This window comes from Xyrauchen texanus, chromosome 46, assembly GCF_025860055.1.
Source record: "Xyrauchen texanus isolate HMW12.3.18 chromosome 46, RBS_HiC_50CHRs, whole genome shotgun sequence".
Lineage (NCBI taxonomy): Eukaryota > Metazoa > Chordata > Actinopteri > Cypriniformes > Catostomidae > Xyrauchen > Xyrauchen texanus.
Genome location: NC_068321.1, coordinates 9,456,115 through 9,477,931, shown reverse-complemented (window position 1 = coordinate 9,477,931; position 21,817 = coordinate 9,456,115). Strand labels below are relative to the sequence as shown.

At 36.9% G+C, this 21,817-nt stretch overlaps 1 protein-coding gene across 3 annotated transcripts in view; it reads right to left on the bottom strand.

Moving 5' to 3' along the window:
- scaper (S-phase cyclin A-associated protein in the ER) overlaps positions 1-21,817 on the bottom strand; it is a 157,385-nt gene that overhangs the window by 43,686 nt on the left and 91,882 nt on the right. For all 3 annotated transcript variants that reach the window (XM_052119901.1, XM_052119903.1, XM_052119902.1), the window contains one exon: positions 4,163-4,286. In XM_052119901.1, the coding sequence (XP_051975861.1) occupies positions 4,163-4,286 (124 nt within the window). The remainder of the gene's footprint in view (positions 1-4,162; positions 4,287-21,817) is intronic.

Below are 21,817 nucleotides of genomic sequence, written 5' to 3'. Positions count from 1 at the left end.
GCTTTATTATTCATCAGCCCTGGGTTTTAAATTGGTAGTTACAACTTGGAGTCATTGGTAGTGTGCCAATGGCGGATATTCGAGAACTTTCTTGGGTATTCCCTTGTTGGCGGGCACGACTGGCAGGGTAGCGAAAGATGCATTATGTAATCAGAATGTTTCCTGGGGGCTAGGTATCAGGAATATAAATGTATTTTATGGTTAGTGTTTTTGTCTTGAAGACTGTGCTTAACAAGCGATGCATCATGGGAAATCACCTTTAAAGTAGGTGATTCAATATTTAGTATTAGTTATTTTAAACTTTTTGGTATGATAGAGTCCAAAGTTGCAAAACATACTTTACACAAGTAATAGTTTCTAGCTACGCAAGCTTAAATTCACACGTTTTTGTGTTCCGAAATATATCAGCTTGCAATCCATGACACAATGCAAGTTTGCGTTAGGGCATTCTCAGCACTGCAAGGGGTGCTATGGTGCTATAGTGTGCATTAGTGTAAATTGAACTGTGCTTTGTGAGGCACCATGGGAATTGTATGCTCAACAGCGTACAGCTACGTGATGCGCCGACTGCTAGCATGAAGCATTTTTTTTAAAAGTTAATAGGTTTTAATTGTCGATTTATTTTGTTTCACAAATTTAGCAATTTGCTTCAGAAGACATTAATTGATCACCTGGGGTCATGTGGATTACTTTTATGCGACCTAAATGACATTTTGGACCAACAAACAGCCAGCAGCCTCATGGCACACATTCGCTTTAATTGTATGGACATACAGAGCTGAAATTTGCTTATAAAATCTTAATTTCGGTTCTGCTGAAGAAGGAAAGACATACACATTTGGGATGGCTTAAGGGTGAGTCAATAATGAAATAATTTTCATTTTTGGGTGAACTATTCCTTTATGAAACATATTCTATTCAAGTATGTGACCGTAATAGTTTATAGCTGTGCAAGCTTAAATTCAAAGGTATTTTCTGTTCTGAAATGTATCAGAGCGCAATCCATGACACAACGCAAGTTCATGCATTCTCAACACTATAGTGTGTAAATTGCCGTTATGATACATTTTCTCTAGCAGGTCACCTAACCTCTTGGCGGAGCAATCTGAAAAGAGTCTTCTTGAGCAAGTCTGTTAAACTGTTGAGATTTAAGCGCTTGCAATGCATTGGCAAAACATTTGTGACTGCAAATTTGTGAAAAGCTTGTTTCTGGCCTAAAAAATTACTATATACTCTGGCAAATCAAACCTTTAAAACAACAACAACAACAACAACAACAACATCATTCTGATATTTCACCAAACAGTGCAATGTTTCATGTTGCCATTTATGAAAAATAATGTGTCAAGGTTAATTGCTTTAAGATGGTTCAGTTAGACCAGTCAGGTACCACTGGTTTAAGACATGAAATAAATACTGACGCTAGCACGGGAAATGCAAGTTAAAATGACAGATATTACGGAGGAGTGGGTTAGTATGCTAAAAGAGCAGGCAAAGCCAGCTACATTCTCCACAAATCTAATTAAAGGGAAGTGGACGCCAGTGCTGGCCAAACTGAGAGAGAGAGAGAGAGAGAGAGAGAGAGAGAGAGCAGACACACACACACACACACACACACACACACACACTCTAACTGCTGAAAAGATCGGCCTGCAAAAACAACTAGAATATTGTTCTTTACTGAATTTTTCATTTCATTTGGGTTACTAATCTTTCCATTTATATCAGTCACGTCAACAAATCAGTGGACTGATTGACTGCTGGAGTTGTGCTTGAAATAAACCTCTGAACTACGCACACTAAAGGGGCGTTCAGACCAAATGCGCTCTTGCGCTAAAATAAGCTAGACTCAGCGCAACAAACAGAACGCTGATGTCAAAAGACTTTTCAACTCGACACAGCATCTAAAAAACACGCAGTTTACTGCAAAACACAAGGGAAAATATATATTTTTTTTTATGTCTGTCAAAAACGTCAGTCTAGCACATGTTCACATAGAAAAACTATTTTAAAACAGTGCAGATCTATGAAAATTTTTTTTGGTGTGAACAGCCCTAAAGGTCTGAAACATGCTCTATGCAAGTGCATGAATGCAATCGCTTCTAGCTACACAAGCTCAATTTTTTGTGTTCCTGTAGTTTAAAAGGATGGGTATTGCAAGAGCGGACGGAAATATTTTAAAACAGGACCACAGACTTGAAAGGTGTTGACAAAGCATAAATACCTTTTTTTAAATCAGTGTTTACTCGTAGACTATGATTGTTTTAAGTCTGGGTTGTTATTGGCGTTTGACCGATTTTACCAATAACTAATTCAGTCAACTGAATTTGCCAAAGGTGGACTCCAATCAAAGTGTAGAAACATCTCAAAGATGATTCAGAGAAATGGGATGCACCTGAGCTAAATTTCAAGTGTCATAGCAAAGGGTCTGAATACTTATGTCAATGTCATATTTCTTTTTTTTTATACAAATATGGTTTTTGCTTGGTCATTATGGGGTATGGAGAGTAGATTGAGCTGAAAAATAAATAAATAAATAATAATCTGAAGTAGTCCGAATACTTTCTGAATGCACTATAAGCCTTATTATCTCCAGTTAAAGCAAAATAAAGAATTTTGTGCCATACATGTTAGCTGGGTTACATCTTAAGGTAAACGTCTACCAAGTAAACAGTCTTTGGCAAAGAATAGTCATTTATAAGCACTGAAAAGTTTCATTTTAAATGTAATAAAATACTACTACATACACAAATTGAATGTCATACGTCTATAAAATTATCTGGAAAATGACAACAAATATGACAGAATAAAAGGGACCACCACGGAAATTGTAAAAACCAATCTGACAGAAAAGTGGCAGAAAATGAATATTTGTAGTGCAACCTCTGGTTACTCGCACTTACACGTCTAAGCACCAAACAATTCAGTCACTGTCTTTTGTCTTGACATATATTCAGTGATTTGACTCACTGCGTTTACAATGTTTTTTTTTCCATTCAATGCTGAGAGACAGATGTACACACTGGCATTAGTTTGTCTTTCCATAACGTTCCTCTGTTTAAATGCCAGCTCAAAGAGCTCCAAGCATAGCGTGAGCATGGTTCTAAAACTCCATGGCAAAAAGAAGCTGGGAGTAGTAGAGAGAAAGATCTCGAGAAAAAATTAGGGACAGATGCATCGTTACAAGTGAAATGTGATTCAGCAGTGGAGTTTTCCCAGAACTTAAGATGATTCAGTGACTCATATAAACAAGAGCAATGTTGTATGTATTAGAATCCATTTTGGCGCTCGCTTTAAACTGGTAGATGAGCTACATATGCTCTGGCAAGACTAATAAGACAAAAATGACCCTTTAAAGATTACAAAACAGCACTTCAGGCCTTTATAAGCTAAAGTGGTAGTCTCATCCTTAAAGGATTAGTACAGCCAACAATGAAAATTCTGTTAAGTTCAAGCTTCAAAAATGACACAAATTTTCATGAATGTGGTCCATTTTACTCGTGCACTATATTCCATAATCATACGAAAGATTCAAAATTTTAATCGTTAATCACTGATCAATCTTCCTCTCCAGTGACCAGTTTAGCACGGAGACCGGATCACTGAGTCAATATCAATATGAAGTCCAATGAGTTTGTGAACAATTTGTTAACAAATCATTCAGACCTGTTTTGTGAGATGAAAAAAAAAATGCTTAATTGAAAAGACTCAAAAAACAATTCTTTCACAATTCAGAAATTGCTGCTTTTCTTTCGAATGGGCCACACAGTGCTAGGACAACTGTCAAGATTTTAAAGGAATAACGATATAAATTTCAGTGCGTTCCTTAAACACAGCTTTCTTATGTCTTGTAATATAGTGCAGACCTCATATGGACTACACTTATGATACTCTTGAGTCATTTTGTGTTATGAAAGCCTCAGTCCCCATTCATTGCAAATGCAATGGAAAAAAACGATTAGTACAATTGTTTGAAATGTCTCCTTTTGTATTCCAAGGAACAAGAAAGGGATATATGGGTTTGGAACAGCACGAGGAACAGAATTTTGGGTGAACTTTTTCATTAAAACAATTCTAAAAGTCGGATGTACGGCACACAGAGACTTCAAGAAAGAGAAAGATTAAGCAAACTCAAGTGTAAGCTTGAGCCATTACAACCCACCATTAACTGATGAAGGAGAAGGTCCATGAGAAAGGTAATTTTGTTGCTGAAGAGAATATAGGAACAGTTGTTGAGGCAGTGGGCACAGGACAGGTAATACGTGTTCACGGCAGAACAGAGGGACCTAAAGAGAGAGGGAGAGAGAGAGGGATTAGTTTTCAAAAGCCAACAGCTTCTCCTGTTTTGAGTTTTCCATTGAAATGTTCAGGATACACAGCAGGCCCCATATAAACATTTCAGGGTTACTCCGACTCGCAGCATAAAAGATCGCCAATCAGATGAGTGGGGTTCTCTGCCGTAATACGGTAAGGTTATCTGAGGAAATTGACACTTAAAGCTTAGAGTGTGAACATCACATGCAATCCAAGAAGCATGACGAGCACGTTGAATATTTTTCTCATGGGAGTTTCTCTCAGGAGTAGCACATTACGCAATGTAGATGAGGAAAAGTGAGATATGCTCTCATGAGAGCTCAAAAACTACAAATAGTACCATGGCATTGCATGTTTTTTAAACACTACCATAATGGTAATATGATGGTCATTCTTTATTCATTCAAATACCTTGGAGTCGCAAAATATCGATGTTCTAACTGCAAGAATTTATATTTTTGTAGTTGCATTTTTCACATTCATATTTGTAGGACATTGACTACCACTCAGAGCAAGTAGAAACCGCAGCATTAGATTATAGGATTAGCACATAGATTACTTCAATTTGAACAGTGCAAACTCAGAATGAGCTAAAAAATATAAATTATGTATTTATAAGATTATAAAGACTCTACTCCTTTGCCAGTGTTGGTAAGTTACAAAATAACTAATCAATTACAAATTACTTCTCTAAAAATGCCATCAGATCATTTTCCTTATATGGATTATTTCATCAAAAAGTAATCATATTACTAATTTATTTACTTTTAAGTTACTTTCTAAATCACTTATCCTAGAAAAGTTCTTGGTTTTCACTCAAATTCAAAACGTCTATTTCATTCATTGTCGCACACCCTTCAGCTGTCACAGAAAAGTTTACATACTCTAATATTTAGTTGGACTGCATTTAGCTTTGATTACGGTGTGCATTTGTTGTGGCATTGTTTCGACAACCAAATGAAACATTTATTTCCATCCAGAGACACATACATCTTTTGCTGATATCTTGTTTTTATGACAGGAGAGTTGAACCACTCCATTAAGTCTCATCCCTCGTAAAGCACATCCCAAAGACTTTCAATGGAGTTAAGGTCAGGAATCTGTGGCGGCCAATTCATGCTAAAAATGATTTATCTTGCTCCCTGAACCACCTTTCACAATTTGAGCCCGATGAAACTTGGCATTGTCGTCCTGGAATATGCCCGTGCTGTCAGGGAAGAAAAAAATCCATTGATGGGACAACCTGGTCATTCAGTACATTCAGGTAGTCAGCTGACTTCATTTTATTGCTGCATAATGTTACTGAGCCTAGACCTGACCAACTGAAGCAACCCCAGATCATAACACTGCCTCCAGAAGCTTGTGCAGTGGGCACTATGCATGACAGGTTCATCACTTCTTGCACTTCCATTACCCTGTTGTACATATCGCTTTGGAATTGGATAAATCTGGACTCATCAACATGTCCTTTTTCCATTGCTCCACAGTCCAATCTTTATGCTCCCTAGCAAATTGAAGTTGTTTTTTTCCCAATTAGCCTCACTAACTTTCTTGTGACCACACAATTGTTTAGTCCCAATCTTGTAAGTGCTCGTCATATTGTGCATGTGGAAATGCTCTTACTTTCACTATTAAACATAGCCACGAGTTCTACTGTACATTTTTTACGATGTGACGTTTTAGTGATCTCAGATCATGATCATTCAAGATTTTTTCCGACCACATATCTCCCATGAAGATGATGGTTCACCACTATCCTTCCAGGTTTTAATAATGTTTGGACAGCTCTTAACCCAATTCAAGTGATATCAGCATTCTCCTGATTTGTTTTCTTCACTTGATGCAGACCAATAATTTGCCCCCTCTGAAACACAGTAACATCTTTTCCACGACCATGGGATACATCGTCCAACATGGTTGTTTAAGAAATGAGAAGCTACACACTGCATCAGAATGGCCAGACTGGTTTGAGCAGCCAGAAAGGCTACGGTAACTCTGATAACCACTCAATTGTAGTAGGCTGAATAGCATCTCAGAATGCACAAAAAGTTTAACTTTGAGGTGGATGGGCTACAACAGCAAAAGACCACGTCAGGAACTTTGTTAGTACCACAGTGTTCCTTATAAAGTGCTCAGTGAGTTTATGACAATGTACCATCTGATACCATCATTGTACAATGGTGCCAGTACAGTATACAGTACTTTTATGGACATAATTTTTGGACATTACCATGATGATAGTGGTCAGGTATTTGGGTAAAGTTACTGCCCTTATTCCTTACCTTTGGAGTATCATGTAAATACCATGGTATATGAATAATGCGTTATACCATGGCATTACAGTGGCATCTGACACCGTCAGTGTTCTATGGTACCACTATAGTTCATTTTTTGTAAAGGACCTCATGACCAACTCAACGAATTGGACTGGACTTGGAGAATGAGTTACTGAATTTCTTTCTGCCCCCTTGAATTTTCTAATTTCTAGCATCTCTTTCCTCAACTCCTTTTCTCTCTCAACTCAAAATAAGCATCTAGCCGTCAACACCTTCGGGCCAGTCCGCCACAGTCAGTCAGTTATGCCTCTGTATTTTGTCTATTCCACACCAGCCTGAGAGGAGATTAATGTAGCTGATAACTGACCAGTAACTCTGCTCCAACTCCAGATCCCCCACTAACCTCCCAACCCTTCATTAGTTAATATTTTCTGACAACTGTATATTTTATCCCAAAGCAGAGTGGCGGGGCCCTATCTGCCGTACGGACAAATGGAATCTGACTTTTCTTTTTTAAAGTAGGCCATGTTTACTCCCAGCCATAAACATTTTGATATCCACCACAACCTTTGCCATCTGTTCCGCATTTTCAGCCAAACCGTATTGGCACTCGTAATAAAAATAGTGCAAGCCTTGAAGGCCCCGGCCTGTCAATAACTTCCACCCGGCTGATAAAAAACACCAGTGTATATTTTACCCACTGGCAGGCAGATCAGGGAGATAGCGGTGCGAATATTGACATAGCGGTGTAAAAGCGTCAGACATGCAGTATGGGACCTCAGGGAAAACATTGTGCTTGGTCTGCCGGGAAAGGATCCAAGTATTCCCCTCAAGCCTCGCAGCTTCGCACTTTCGAAGCCGCTCAATCGTGACTTGTTATAAAAATCAGGTGTAGCTGTTTTTATGTGCACCGTTATTAATCGACACATTTTTACCTTGCTTGAATAACCGATAAAGGGTGTTGAAACAGGTCAATTAATAGACAACGTTTAAAAATTGCTTAGTCTGACGGCCAATGGAACATTGATTCACCAAAGTGTAAATGGTGAAGTGATTCTTTTGTATTGATAGGAAACTGGGAGTGTAACAGAGCTCGGGGCTAAAGTAGGAGGGAAGGAAGGACTGATGGTCATGGGTGAGTGGAGTGATACACCAGGCTCTGTTCAATGAGGAAAGGGAAATGTGAGATCCCCTCCAACCTGTGCACTCTGGGCATCAGACCAGCACTGCCTCAGCCACACTGATTTTCCAGCAGAGTAAAAATAATAATAAAAAAATAAAAATAATTGTGTAACTTTGACCATTTTTTCTCTCTCCATGAAACATTAAAATACTCAATGTTTAGCAAGCAGAGTAGGGCTAAATCGGTCTGTTAAAAATACAGCTTGTGGAGGTTAATACGGTGCAGCATTTTACATATTTAAAAAAAATAAAAGATAAGTATGGTTATGTGTGGAATGGAATACTACCATGCCTACTGCATACTGTGCAGTATACTGTACACTGACAATGGTCAACTAGTTTTTGGTAATAATGATGAGAAACAATACATATTTTGCAAACAGTACTATGCTACATTGTGTGTCACATTATGTCACTACATTACATGATGAACTAGTTATAATTGCAAAAATAAAAACTGCATTTTAAATCCACTTTTGTATAAAAACTAGGGGTGGGCAATAGAAGCAAAAAAATATATTGTGATATTCCTGAATTTTTTTAGCGATAACCATATATCACAATAAGGAGTGTAAAAACAAATATGGTATTATATCGTACGGTACTACGCTCTCTATTTTATATCATATGTACCGTACGATACATAAATAAATACCTAAGTGTGATTAAAATCGAGCAATGCAACACTGAGAGCTGCAAAACAGTCTCCAACCCATAGAGGCGGTGCTGAGCGCTCACAGGAAAACAGAGCAACTAGTCTACATAGGCGAGTAGAGAGCTCAAAGACCGATGGCAAATGCCAAGTAGATTGTAGTGTTACAGCTTGACGAATTTGCCAAACAACGGTATCATGTGCGCTACAGTACATCAAACATGTTGTTTTATTTACGTCAACATCACCATGCAAATCTGTGGATTTGTGAAGCAGAAACAGAAGCAGCAAGTTGCATTTAACAGACAGTCTCTCTCAGCTGACACAGAGCATGATTAAATGCACACAAGACATTCACAACTATCAAAAACCAGCTTTAAAAACAATAAAATAAATGACATTATTCTCTGCTTTTAATGTTAGGAATGTAAACGGCTAGGAGTAAAACAATTGTGTGCACTGGATAAGCCAGTAAGACTGCTCAAGGTTGCATGCAAAGATTTTTTTTCTTGTCTTCCTTTATTTTGCTCATTGAGGGCTTTAGACTTAAAGGCATGATTTTCTACAAAGTAGCTTTGAAACAAGAAGAAAAACACTACAAGAACACTTGTGAAGAAAAACACTACAAGAATGAGTTTCTCCTGACAATCTGCTGATAAAAGCAGTGCTGTTTAAGTTACTTTATTATAGAGCATTGCTTTATGTTGCCAATGTCAGACATTGTTGTCACTTAAGATTTAAAATACATTTATGTTGAATCCTTAAATAAGCGGAAACATTTTGTGGGCGCCATTTAAAAAAATGTATTGTTTCGTGAGGCTTTTGCATCACATCGTATCATGATTTCGTTACATACCTAATCACAATATACAATTTTTTATGGAAAGTGATTAAACTATTAATGATAAAAGTGATTTATGATGAAAATTATTTAAAGTAAATAATGAAAGTATAATGAAAGCGCTCTCATCCAAGACTGTGGAAAAATTCACTTTTTAATGCAAAAAAGACCAATGACAGATCAAAATAATATATTAACATAATATAAATTATATTTTGTAGAGCAACTTCTGATTGGAACGTTCATTCTCTCCCATGCAGCACCATTTCACATAATAGCGACAGAAGTAAATCGCCCGCCCTCAATAAAAACATTGGAAATTTTGGCATTGTAATTTTTAAAAAAGGGTAACATTTTACAATATGGTTCCATTTGTTAACATTATTTAACAACATTAGTAAACATGTTTTACTAATTTACTAAAACAATTTTTTTTCCAGCATTGATTAATCAATGTTAGTTGATAAATATACAATTGTTCATTGTTAGTTCATAGTGCATTAACTATACGTTTATATTAAAAATGTATTACTATATGTCGAAATTCTAATTAATAAATGCTTAATAAGTATTGTTCATTGTTAATTCAAATGTTTTAAATCAAAAGTTGCATATGTTAACATTAGTTAATGCACTAACAATGAACTAACAATGAACAATTGTATTTTTTAAACTAACATTAACAAAGGCTCATAAATGAGGTAATATATATATATATATATAGTTCATTGTTAGCTCATGACACCTAATGCATTAACTTATGTTAACAAATGGACCCTTATTGTAAAGTGTTATCAAAGAAAGCAGTTAAGGAACAGAAAACGTTAAAAACTGCAGTTGATATTTCTTCACTTTTTGGAATGTCAAGTTATGCGTTTTGCACAATGTGGTCCGGCCATACTGCATTTTCTAGCAAATGTAGCAGGTAATTTAAAAATTCTATGCTTATAGAAATTTTTGGTATACTGCGCACAGTATCCATACTGCCAAAATAGTAATTTGGTAGTATGTTATTATGAACATAGCATCTCATAAGTGTCAGTCATGGAATTTGAGGTATCTGTATTTTTTTCTAGGCAGGTTTTTAAAGAGAAGTGTCAAATGTCCAGTAAGGATTGAATGACAGGCCTCAGTGTCAAGGTCCACTTTAGATTCTCCAAATATAAACAATGGATTGGAGGGCTTATGCACAAGATATAGAACTATTTATCGCATTATCATATAATTACACAATAACTGGCACTGAAAGGCAGCTAATAGGAAACAAATCTGATAGTCTGTAAAAACATTTTTTGAGCTCAGATTTACGAAAGGATAAAAAGCTTATTACGAAGGATTTATCTCTATATAAACACCAGAGCTTTACCAAATAACAATATATAAAAATGTGCAAGCAAACTAAAAGGTAATGCTAATTCCAAATATATATTATTATTATTTATATTACAACCATTAAGCCATACAATTACAATTACTTTTGAAACAACAGTCCATCTAACTAAATTCAGACTTAGTTGTACTTTTGCATTAATGAGCTACAAACTCCTGTATGAGCTTGTAAAAGATTCATGGTAAACCTGATCTAGGTGCATGTTCAGGGTTCAGAAGGTACTAGAGAGGCTATCTGATGTCTGTCCAATAACACGTGGGGAGGAATGTGAGGAGTGGGGGTTGGGCCGCCCCCAGGTGGCTCGCATGGTTAAACGGCAGATTATGGAGCACACGACTAATTTCTTTGCACTAATCTTATTAAAGTGTAAAACAGCTGTCGACTAGCCAAATCTCAACACCACCCCCAGTGCTTGCAATAAGCCCACAGTATGAAATAAATTAGAGCATTTGGGGCAAAAAAGAAGCTCCAGAACATCAGAAAAATGCTACTCGGCGTTAGATGTTTCAAAAGATATCAAGAGATAACCAAAAAGTAGATATGGCTAGTATAATTTAATTGTCAGATACACAGATAGACACTGTTTTTTTCTTCAAACTATGAGTTTAGGCATTATGAAGATGTATAATCACTTTTGACAATTAGCGAAGCAGAATATCAAACAAGTAGCTGTGGCAAAAGTGTTTTTGTCATGTTAAGTGCCAGAGTTTTTCTTCATACTACACACAGGTTTAGATGTTACTGTCACTTCTGACAATGCAATGACTGTGAAATCAATTAGCAGCTGTGGTTAGGGCTCATTCATTGACCGATGTCTTGACAATATGACAGCTTTTCAAGGTTAGATTTCACTGAGCTGAACAGATTACCTGAGCGAGATATCAAATAGTAATTGTGGTTAGCACTCATTCATTGACAGATGTCATTATCACATTAAGCACAAGAAACTTTTTTTGTTGGTTCTACATAGGATTAGACATGACTTAAGTATTCAGCCCCTTTTGACCTTTCATGGAGAGATATGAAACAAGTAGTTGTGGTTTGTTCTGGTTCATTGCTAGGAGTCTCCATTGCAATAACCGTTAGAAAATGAGCTTTTCTTCATATAAGACGAGTTTAGACCAGTGGTTCACAAACTTTTTTAAACTACAATTTGTAGTGTTTTTTTTTTTCTTTCAGCTGCACCCCAAAAACAGAAACATTCTTTTATTTAAAAAGTTTACATTGAATATTAATATTAACAAATTAAATTAAAACAGGGTAGCCTTTAAGTGTTTCTTAAGTAAACATTACTTCAAGCTTTTAAAGTAATTATTCAAAAGCCAGTAAAACAAAAATAATGTAATAAAATAAAGTCAACAGTGCATTAGGTTTTTTGTTACAGCAGCAAATAAACATTTAAAAAAATCGTAGTATAAAAACACATTATAAACTGAAATGAAAAATAATAAAAAACTTTCCTGCGTGATTATTAGATATACATGAATACAGATTTGATGCACTCCAAGTCAAACACTACCTTTTTTTTTTTGTCAAAGTTGCAGTTTTATTATAATTAATGATAGGCCAATAACAGATAGCAGCAGGTCTATTAGGCTGCATTTACACATCGCACAGATGTGAGATAAGAATTTTGTCCTGTCTGCTTACACTCATGTAATACATTAACAGCTGATACATTAACACGTTAAAACAGCACAAATTATTTTTCTGTCTGCTTACATTGTCATATTACATTAACGCGTCAAGACATTACTAGGCCTGTCATGATAATTACAACATCGACTGATTAATATTATTATATTCACTTCAAATTCCAGTGACATTTTACTGTACACATAAGGGAATATTCAGCAGATAATAGATATACCATAAATGTGGTGTTTTTTGCTCCTGTGGGTTTAATGGGAGAGCCTTATAATAATGTGTGAAAATGACAGAATTCAGGACAGAAATGTATTACTATAATATAATACAATATTATATAATATTCAGGTAGGCTGGGTTTATAAAAAGTGTAAATGTAAAATTGACCAAGACTAATGTTGACCAAAAAGAGAGACATACTGTATTTAGTATTTGGAAATATTTACATATTTCAATTATAATGTTTTCTTCCTTTTGCTTCTTAAGGTACTGTCAGTCAATCGTTTTTTTTTTTTTTTTTAAATCGCAATTAAATCCCATTCTTTTTCCATTGCAAATCGCAATTAAATCACATAATGTTTCGTAGTTAAATCGCAATTAATCTTAGATTTTGGGGGCCTGGGTAGATCAGCAATTAAAGACGGTGACTACAACACCTGGAGTCGCAAGTTCGAATCTAGGGCGTGTAGAGTCAAGTTGGGTTAATGTCCTTGTGGTCTGTGTAATGCGATTCTTGCTCTTGGTGGGGCACGTGGTGAGTTGTGTGTGGATGCTACGGAGAATAGCGTGAGCCTCCACATGCACTAGGTCTCCGCGGTAACACGTTCAACATGCTCCACACGATAAGATGCGTTGATAGACTGTCTCAGACGTGGAGGCAACTGAGATTCATCCTCTGCCACCTGGATTGAGGCGAGACACTACGCCACCACGAGGACCTAGAGCGCATTGGGGATTGGGCATGTGAAATTGGGGAGAATAGTGGAGAAAATCCCAAAATAAATAATTTAATTAATTAATTAATTTAATCTCAGACTAAGAAACTTTTGAAAGTCCACAGTATAAAGATAAAAATGCATTAAATAGCAACAATTTAAGCAACATTAAACGTTTCCCCAAAGTTTAAGTGGGAGTTTGACTAACAGGAAGAACTAGGCTCCACATAGGTTGCATATTCATTGCAATGGGCAATAAGTCCCTTAAACTCTCACCACAATATAAATCAGACTGCGGGCTATCCGTTTGTTACAGCAATCGTGAAGCTGCATTCATGAGCTTTGAACTCCACATGAAAAGCACTTGCAGACAAAAATGCTTCAGTCTACTTCTTGGTGATAGTTAAGACTTGGTGTGCTTCTGTGGTAATTCAAATGCACAGACTTACTTAGGCTAAAAAAATCATCATTGACACTAAATCACTGGTGTGTCCGTCAGTGTAATGACTCCGGGCAGAAACAAAGGTTCCGCCCTTCCAACAAGTGTTTATGCTGGTTTATGCTGTATTAACGGTAAATGCGTGCATTAACTTTGACAAATCTAGTAAGCACACATACACCTTAAGAGTATGACTATTTCTATAAGAATTAGATGTTACAAAATATTTTGTTGCCATTAATGGTGAACTGATTGCCAGTTCAAACATTCTGCATAGGTTTAGAGTATTAAGTTGCATTTGTCGACTAATTGAGAAAGATACAGAAGGAGTAGTTGTGGCGATTTCTGGTTCATTGTCAGGTGTCTATCAAGTTAAATGCTAGTATTTCCTCTCATAATACACAGGTGTAGACATTACTAAGAATCACTTTTGAAAGCCAAATTTGAAAATCAAACAGTAGCTGTGGTTAGCTCTCATTCATTGTCAGATGTTTATGACTTTCTAGGAACTTAGATTCTCTTTCATTCTTTACAGTACATGAGCTTGGTCAGCTCACATTTAGACGCCTTACTTGATTTGCCTCCTCAATTGGCTGCATTCAACACCCCATTCTGCTACTGTTTGAGTAATGGGAACTTTTTCAGGCCATCCATCATCTTGAAGCCATCAAGATAGTTAGTAGCTGTCACTGTCCTGCTCGAAATTATATCCTTACACCCCAGCCAACTGCCATACCATAAACCGGGCTGCTTTTCCAGCTCGCTCTCCTCTAATTGCCGATGATTAGCATGACATCCAACACCGGCCCGCCGTGCATGGCCTCTGCCTGTCTTACTCCTTGACGATGACAGCCTGCATCAAAGATTTTGAGGAGCAATTTGGTGAAGTGCCATTGTACTCCGTCTCAGGTTACTCGAGGACTACGTAACATTGACCCACGTGTGCCAGGTCGTCCCTGCGAGCACACGGCATTCCTTTACCTGAGCGGATCCGAGATTCTCTGTTGAAAGTTGCATTTTGGCACCGTCGAGCTGCTTGATGCAACCAGACTGCAGTCAGATCTATAAACAACAGGCATATTGTTAATCTGCCCATAATGAAGCTTTATATTGTAGACACAAGATTAAGTTCCTGAGGTGGCCAGTGGAGATGGACTGTATAGCCAAGAAAGGGAAGAGAGGGGCCATTGAGAAAAACAGCAACAAAGATGGATAGACATAATGCATAGAGGACTAGAGAGATCTGCAAATAATAATCATTGTGATCTCTTCGCCTACCAAAACTGGTTTAACCTCAGTCAGTCACAAAAAATCCTGTCCTCTGATTAGTCAACTGACACAAGCGGTAAAGAACTGCTTAAGATATGCCACAGGGCTCCGTCGACCACACCTTTCCTTTCTCCAACCGACTCAACTGACCCCCTGCAGGGGTTGCTTCTCAGCTTGGGTGGCCTCCGGACTGGATGGGGGTCATTGGACTGCCCTCTGGAACTGAATTAAGGCCATTTAACCCAATCTGAAATGCATAGGCTAGCTCAGAGACAGGGAAGCAGATGGCTAAGAAGAATTCAAGATGAGGGGGAGATCACCCCTAGACTGTCTGTCTGGTGTAAAGTTGACGTTTCTGTGCAATATTCATAGAAAACTTCAGGCAAAAGGTATTAAAATGTGCTTGGAAAGCAAAATGATTTTTTTGTAGTAAAAACACAGCAAGAGGTATGTTTGGCTGCCCAGACATAGATATGGATGTCAACATAAATGGTCCAAAGGTCTCCTTGTTCTCCCCATGTAAATGTATAATGAATAAAAAAATCCTCACTTATTTATTTTTATTTCCCAACTATTTCTTTAAGTTACACATTTCATCTGTATGAGAGTTCACTTGGAATCGAACCTATGATTAGTTGCAAATAGAATCTGCAGACTTTTTTTTCTGCACTGATATTGGGGGACAATATCTGGAATGCCACAGGATGGATTTAAACAAGGTAAAAATCGGTTCAATTGAGCTGAGAGTAGTACAGTCCTATTGGTAAGCATGATCAAATTATCCAAAATAATTAATAAATTAATATGTAAGGAACGGGGGACACATTTTATGAACATCGTTCCCAAAATTCTCCAATTCTGTGGGCCTGTCCATGACGCTGGCATTGCTAGTGACATCCTCTACCAGTTGAGCTACTTCAAACTACATAATTCCCATGTCCACTGCTATACGAAACCCATAGGTTAGCATTTTGATTCCCCATTTTACTTTACTCGCTTTTCATCAGGAAGTGGTAAACATTTTTTTTGAGGTACAGTAAAACGATCTGGAGCCAATGAGAAAAGGTGACAAGCAAATCCTTTTTCCAAGTGCTTGTCAAACAATCCTTCCTTTCATTGCAATCCAAATGACATTTAATTTGATTCTGCCGTTGATCTTTCCCGATATTCTGAAGACATCCATTCTGCCCACCGTTCCACAAAAGGCTGGGCATAAGCTGGGGCAAAAGTGTGTCATGCTCCACACGGCATGCACACACGTACACGCGCACGGATAGACATGCCACATAATGGCATCCTGAAATGAAACCACTTGGAGAGCTTGCAAGAAGCTTTCACTGGCCGCATTTAGTCATCATGTGACATGGAGGTTGAGGTGACAGGCAGTGGCGCGTCAATGCGTTCACTTCCATTTAGAAAAGTGAGACTGCCGGAGTCAAAGTGAGTCAGTTTAACCATTGCGAGTGCTCACCATTTGCGAGAAGTTTCACTGATGTGTGCAAGACCTCTACGATTTCCTGCGTCCGTTCAGGAGCAGCTTTACTAAAAGTCATTTGGGAAACTCATTTAGGAGTAACCTGTGCACTTGTGAGTGAGGCTCTAGGGATGAGTGGGATTAGATTATGCTCTGTGCTGTAAGAGAGGTATGTGTGCTGACAGCAGCCTGGTTTAGTGCCCAATGTACACACTCTCTCTCTCTCTCTCTCTCTCTCTCTCTCTCTCTCTCTCTCTCTCTCTCTCTCTCTCTCTCAGCAGTGACCCCTACTGGGAGACCAGAGGCTTTCTTGGACCCCTAAAGAAGCCCCATCAGGATTGAGTGCAACTAAACATCTAGTGATTCATACTAAAAATTAATTGTTAAATGTCTTAACTAAGGTGTAAAATCATAATAGTAAAAACTTCTTTGTTTCACATTGAAAGTATTACAAATTAAATTTAAATTTTTTTTTTTTTTTTTTTACTTTATAATTTTTATAAAATTACACCCAAATACACTCTCCTGGATATAGTGATACAGCATGAATTAATAAAGTATAAAAGCATACATTTAGCAGATGTATAAACATGCAACAATAAGATTTACATAAAAAAGGTTCAAATTAATGCCAGTAAGCAGGCGAGGGAGCAAATGCTGTGCAAATATCTATCATCTGAATATCCACTGGTTTATGGGATCCATGGCTGTGAAAGTTCATATGTAAAACAATGAAATTATGACTTATGATGCCTTGTGTAAGTGCTCTAGACAGCATATCTTCTGACATGTTGGTAAATTAGAAATTCATGTTTATTCCGCTGAATGTAATTCATTTTAGCCATAATCAATAAACAGGGAAGCAATCGTTGTGGCAGCCAGATGGCAAATACTGACAGTGAGCATTCAATTAGTGTGTGACTGACTGTAGCATTAACTGAGAGGGAGAAAGCCGTAAGTGGGTCTCTCTATATGCTTTTTGGGAATATTTATATTATTTAAAATATAGGAGTTATTATTTTCTTCTATTTAAACGGAAGTATGTACTTTCTGCTTGACAACAATCTCAAATGGAATTGCAAAAATAATAAAATGTTTTCTTAAAAACAGATTTTCAAATACTCATACCATTTGTAATTGGTTGCTCAACAGCTAGTTACGCCCCAAATTCAAGCCACTGGTTGAGACAATGTTGCCATGTCGGGCTGAATGGGCTGCTTTAAACAAAGGAATGTTTTAAAGGGACAGTTCACCCAAAAAATTATTATTCTCATCATTTACTCACCTTCATGCCATCCCTGATGTGCATAATTTTCTTTCTTCTGCTGAACACAAACAAAGATTTTTAGAAGAAAATATCAGATCTGTCGGTCCATAAAGAAAATAAAAGCAGCATAAAAGTAATCTATATGACTCCAATGGTTTAATTCTTTAAATTCAAATCACCATAAAAATAAAGAAAGAAAGAATTTGAAAGTGGAGATTTATAGTAAAAAGAGTTAAATATTTATCTGTTTCTAACTCACTCTTATCATATCACTTCTGAAGACATGGATTTAACCACTGCAGTCTTATGGATTACTTTAAAGCTCCAAAATGCACATAAATGCAGCATCAAAGTTCTGGCCACCATTCACTTGTTTGTATGGACCTGCAGAGCTGAAATATTCTTCTAAAAATCTTTGTGTTCTGCAGAAGAAAGAAAATAATACACATATGGTATGGCATGGGGTGAGTAAATGATGAGAGAATTTTCATTTTTGGGTGCACTATACCTTTTATAGTGGCACAGAACCATAGTGTCACGCTTTTTTTATTTTTTATTTTATTTTAATCCATTTTCACCCAATTTGGAACGGCCAATTCCCACTACTCGGTAGGTCCTCGTGGTGGCACGGTTATTCACCTCAATCCGGGTGGTGGAGGACAAGTCTCAGTTGCCTCCACTTCTGAGACCGTCAATCCGTACATATTATCACGTGGCTCATTGTGCATGACACCGTGGAGACTCACAGCATGTGGAGGCTCATGCTACTCTCCGCGATCCACGCACAACTTACCACGCGCCCCAGAGAGAGCGAGAACCCCTAATCACGACCACGAGGAGATTACCCCATGTGACTCTACTCTCCCTAGCAACCAATTTGTTTGCTTATGAGACCTGGCAGGAGTCACTCAGCACACCCTGGATTGGAACTCGTGACTCCAGGGGTGGTAGTCAGCATCAATACTGACACACTTTTAGGTGCAATCAACCAACAAATGGCTTACTTATAGTTGACCCCACAATATAAGCTGGTACATGAGAATGCCTTTTAACTTTGAATAAAATGCACACATCAGCTGTAAAAGGTAAACGTTGCCAGATACACGACAATTGTTTGCAATGAGATAAGGGATTTTTTTCCCCTAAACACGTTTGATGTTTTGGGAATATTTTGTTGGAACAAAACTTCACAAAAAGGTAAAAGCTCAGTCCGAAGAAATTACTTGTGTCAAGTCCTTATTGAAAGTCAAGGCTCAAAGTAATGTCTCGAATATTTCGTTATTTATTTACTCATGTCTTCAAAGTCCACTTCTGTGCTCTTTAACATTAGTAAGGAAATGCTTCCTTGTAGTTGTCAATTATGCTCTAGGCTCTTTTTGGCGGTACATCAAGAGGTGCTTGCCCATGCAAAAGTTGGTCTGACGATTTTCTACAATTTCTAACAGCTTTCCAATGTTCTGTGGACTAAATATGGCCGGATACCCCATGGGTTCAGAGGAAAGTCTCCTACTACTAAACATGAGCAATAGTAACAGTGATCCTTAGCTTAGCAAACACCAATAAACACAACAACCCTGTTTCGAGGTCTGCTTGTGTATAAAATTACCAATGTGCCTAAAATTAAACTGGTAACATTCTACTGAAATACCTTTAAAAAAAAAAAAAAAAGAAAACAATAAAAAAAGAAAAAGGAAAATCCAAAGTATTTAGGCAATTTAATTCTCTATTCTATAGTGGCAAGGAAAAGTATTTGAACCCTTTGGAATTAGCTGATTTTCTGCATTAATTGGTTATAACATGTGATCTCATCTTCATCAAAGTCACAAGTATAGACAAACACAATGTGCTTAAGCTAACAACACACAAAAAATTGTAGTCTTTTTTAATGTCTTTATTGATCACATCCCATTAAACATTCACAGTGCTGTGGAAAAAGTAAGTGAACCCTTGGATTTAACAACTGGTTGATCCTTCTTTGGCAGCAATAACCTCAACCAAGCATTTCCAGTACCTGCGGATTAGACCGCCACAACATTCAGAAGGAATTTTGGACCATTGTTCCTTACAGAACTGCTTCAGATCAGCCATATTCTTAGGATGTCTGGTGTGAAGGGCTCTTTTGAAGTCATTCCACAGCATCTCTATTGGATTAAGGTCAGATCTCTGACTGGGCTACTCCAAAAGGTAGATCTTATTATTTGAAGCCATTCTGTAATGGATTTACTTCAATGTTTAGAGTCATTGTCCTGCTGTATCACCCACCTTCTACTGAGCTACATCTCTACACCAAGTGTAGAGTTATTAGTGAGCTGGTGATAATTTACCTACATCTGTATGTTCTTGTTCTTATTAGACATATTCCAAGAAAATGTTATGTGATTTTTGTTTTGTTTTATTAGTCTACAAAGGGAATCAAATCTACTCAAATACTCTGATGTGTCCATTCACTCTTGTTTTATATGCTGCTTCACTCATGTGCCATCTGCCCAAAGTAATATATGCCTCTATCATTATTCTTTTGTCTTTAATCTGTATATTAACACTTTAATATGCTCATCTTTATAATTGTATCAGTGCCATCATAAATGACAATAACAGATTAATCAGCGCATATTATGGACGTGTATAGCATGTTAGTGCATTAGCATCATGAATTAATAACAACAAGACAAATTAAAATTTTTATACTGCATATGTATTACTTTAAATCATCATTTTAAAAAAAATTTTTACGGACATCATGTGAATTCTAATCATAGAATGAGGCACAAAATCATTGACAGCACATTTTAATGTCACATTCATTTAGGTTTTACTTAGGATCCTTATATTTAAATGCTCCTCTAAACACCTCCCACGGCAGTGTGACAGGTGTCTGAATGTTGGGAAACGATATACCATTGCTCACCCGTTTAGAACTTCTTTTTTACCTCTGAAAGAAGAATGAATAAGAAGTATATTGGGGCTTTTAGCTGTCACTCTATGGTTCTTTTTTACCTCATTGAGCATCCTGCAGTGTTCCCTTTGAGTCTTCCTGGCTGGATGGCCATTTCTAGCGAAAGTAGCCACAGTACTAAATTGTCAATATTTATAGTAAATTTAACTTAATATCTAAGCTCTTTAACCCTTTCCTGCTGTATGCAAAGCAACATTTCTTGATCATAGGTCTTCGGAGATCTCTTTTTTCGCAAGGTATATTCCACATCAGCAGATGCTTATGTGAATAGCAAACTCAAAATATTAGATATATTTTTTATCAACACACACACATACATATATACATATATACATATATACATATATATATATATATATATATATATATATATATATATATATATATATATATATATATATATATATATATATATATATTTTTTTTTTTTTACTCAAAGTAGTGCTAAATCACAGCTTCAGGTTTGCCAACTCCGGACTCTTATTAGCTTTTTTTGTCATCTTTAGCCTAGGGATTCACTTACTTTTTCCACAGGACTGTTAATGTTTAATGGGATGTGTTCAATAAAGACATAAAACATTACAATAGTTTGTGTGTTGTTAGCTTAAGCACACTGTACTATGTCTATACTTGTGACTTTAATGAAGATGAAATCACATTTTATTATCAATTAAGGCAGAAAACTAGCTAATTCCAAAGGGTTTACATACTTTTTCTTGCCATTGCATTTCTGTACTTCTTTGAATAATTAATCCTTATTTTAAACAAATATGAATCAACACAAAAGTAGAGTTGAGTAAACAATGAGGAAAAAAAAAAAAAGCAAAACCAACAGAAAGTTCAGGTTTTGACACATACTCAACACAAATAAATCAGTTACGCAAGCAATGGCAGACTTGACAATTTAATGCTTCCTCTTACACCACAATCTTGTAATATTTAAAATCTAGCGAGTGGGTTAATGTTCAAGTTGTTGGGTGCGTTTCCTGGGGCGGCTCACTATCCTTGGTTTACTCATGCAAACAAAATGGCCTTCCTGCTCTAGTCATATGACCCCCCATTTCCTTTTTAGCTGTCGATTCCCTTCAAAACACTCAGCTGCAAGCCGCAGGGTTGCACAGGGAAATTAACGGAGCCTCACTGTGGAATTAGACCATTAATGTAATGCTAACAAG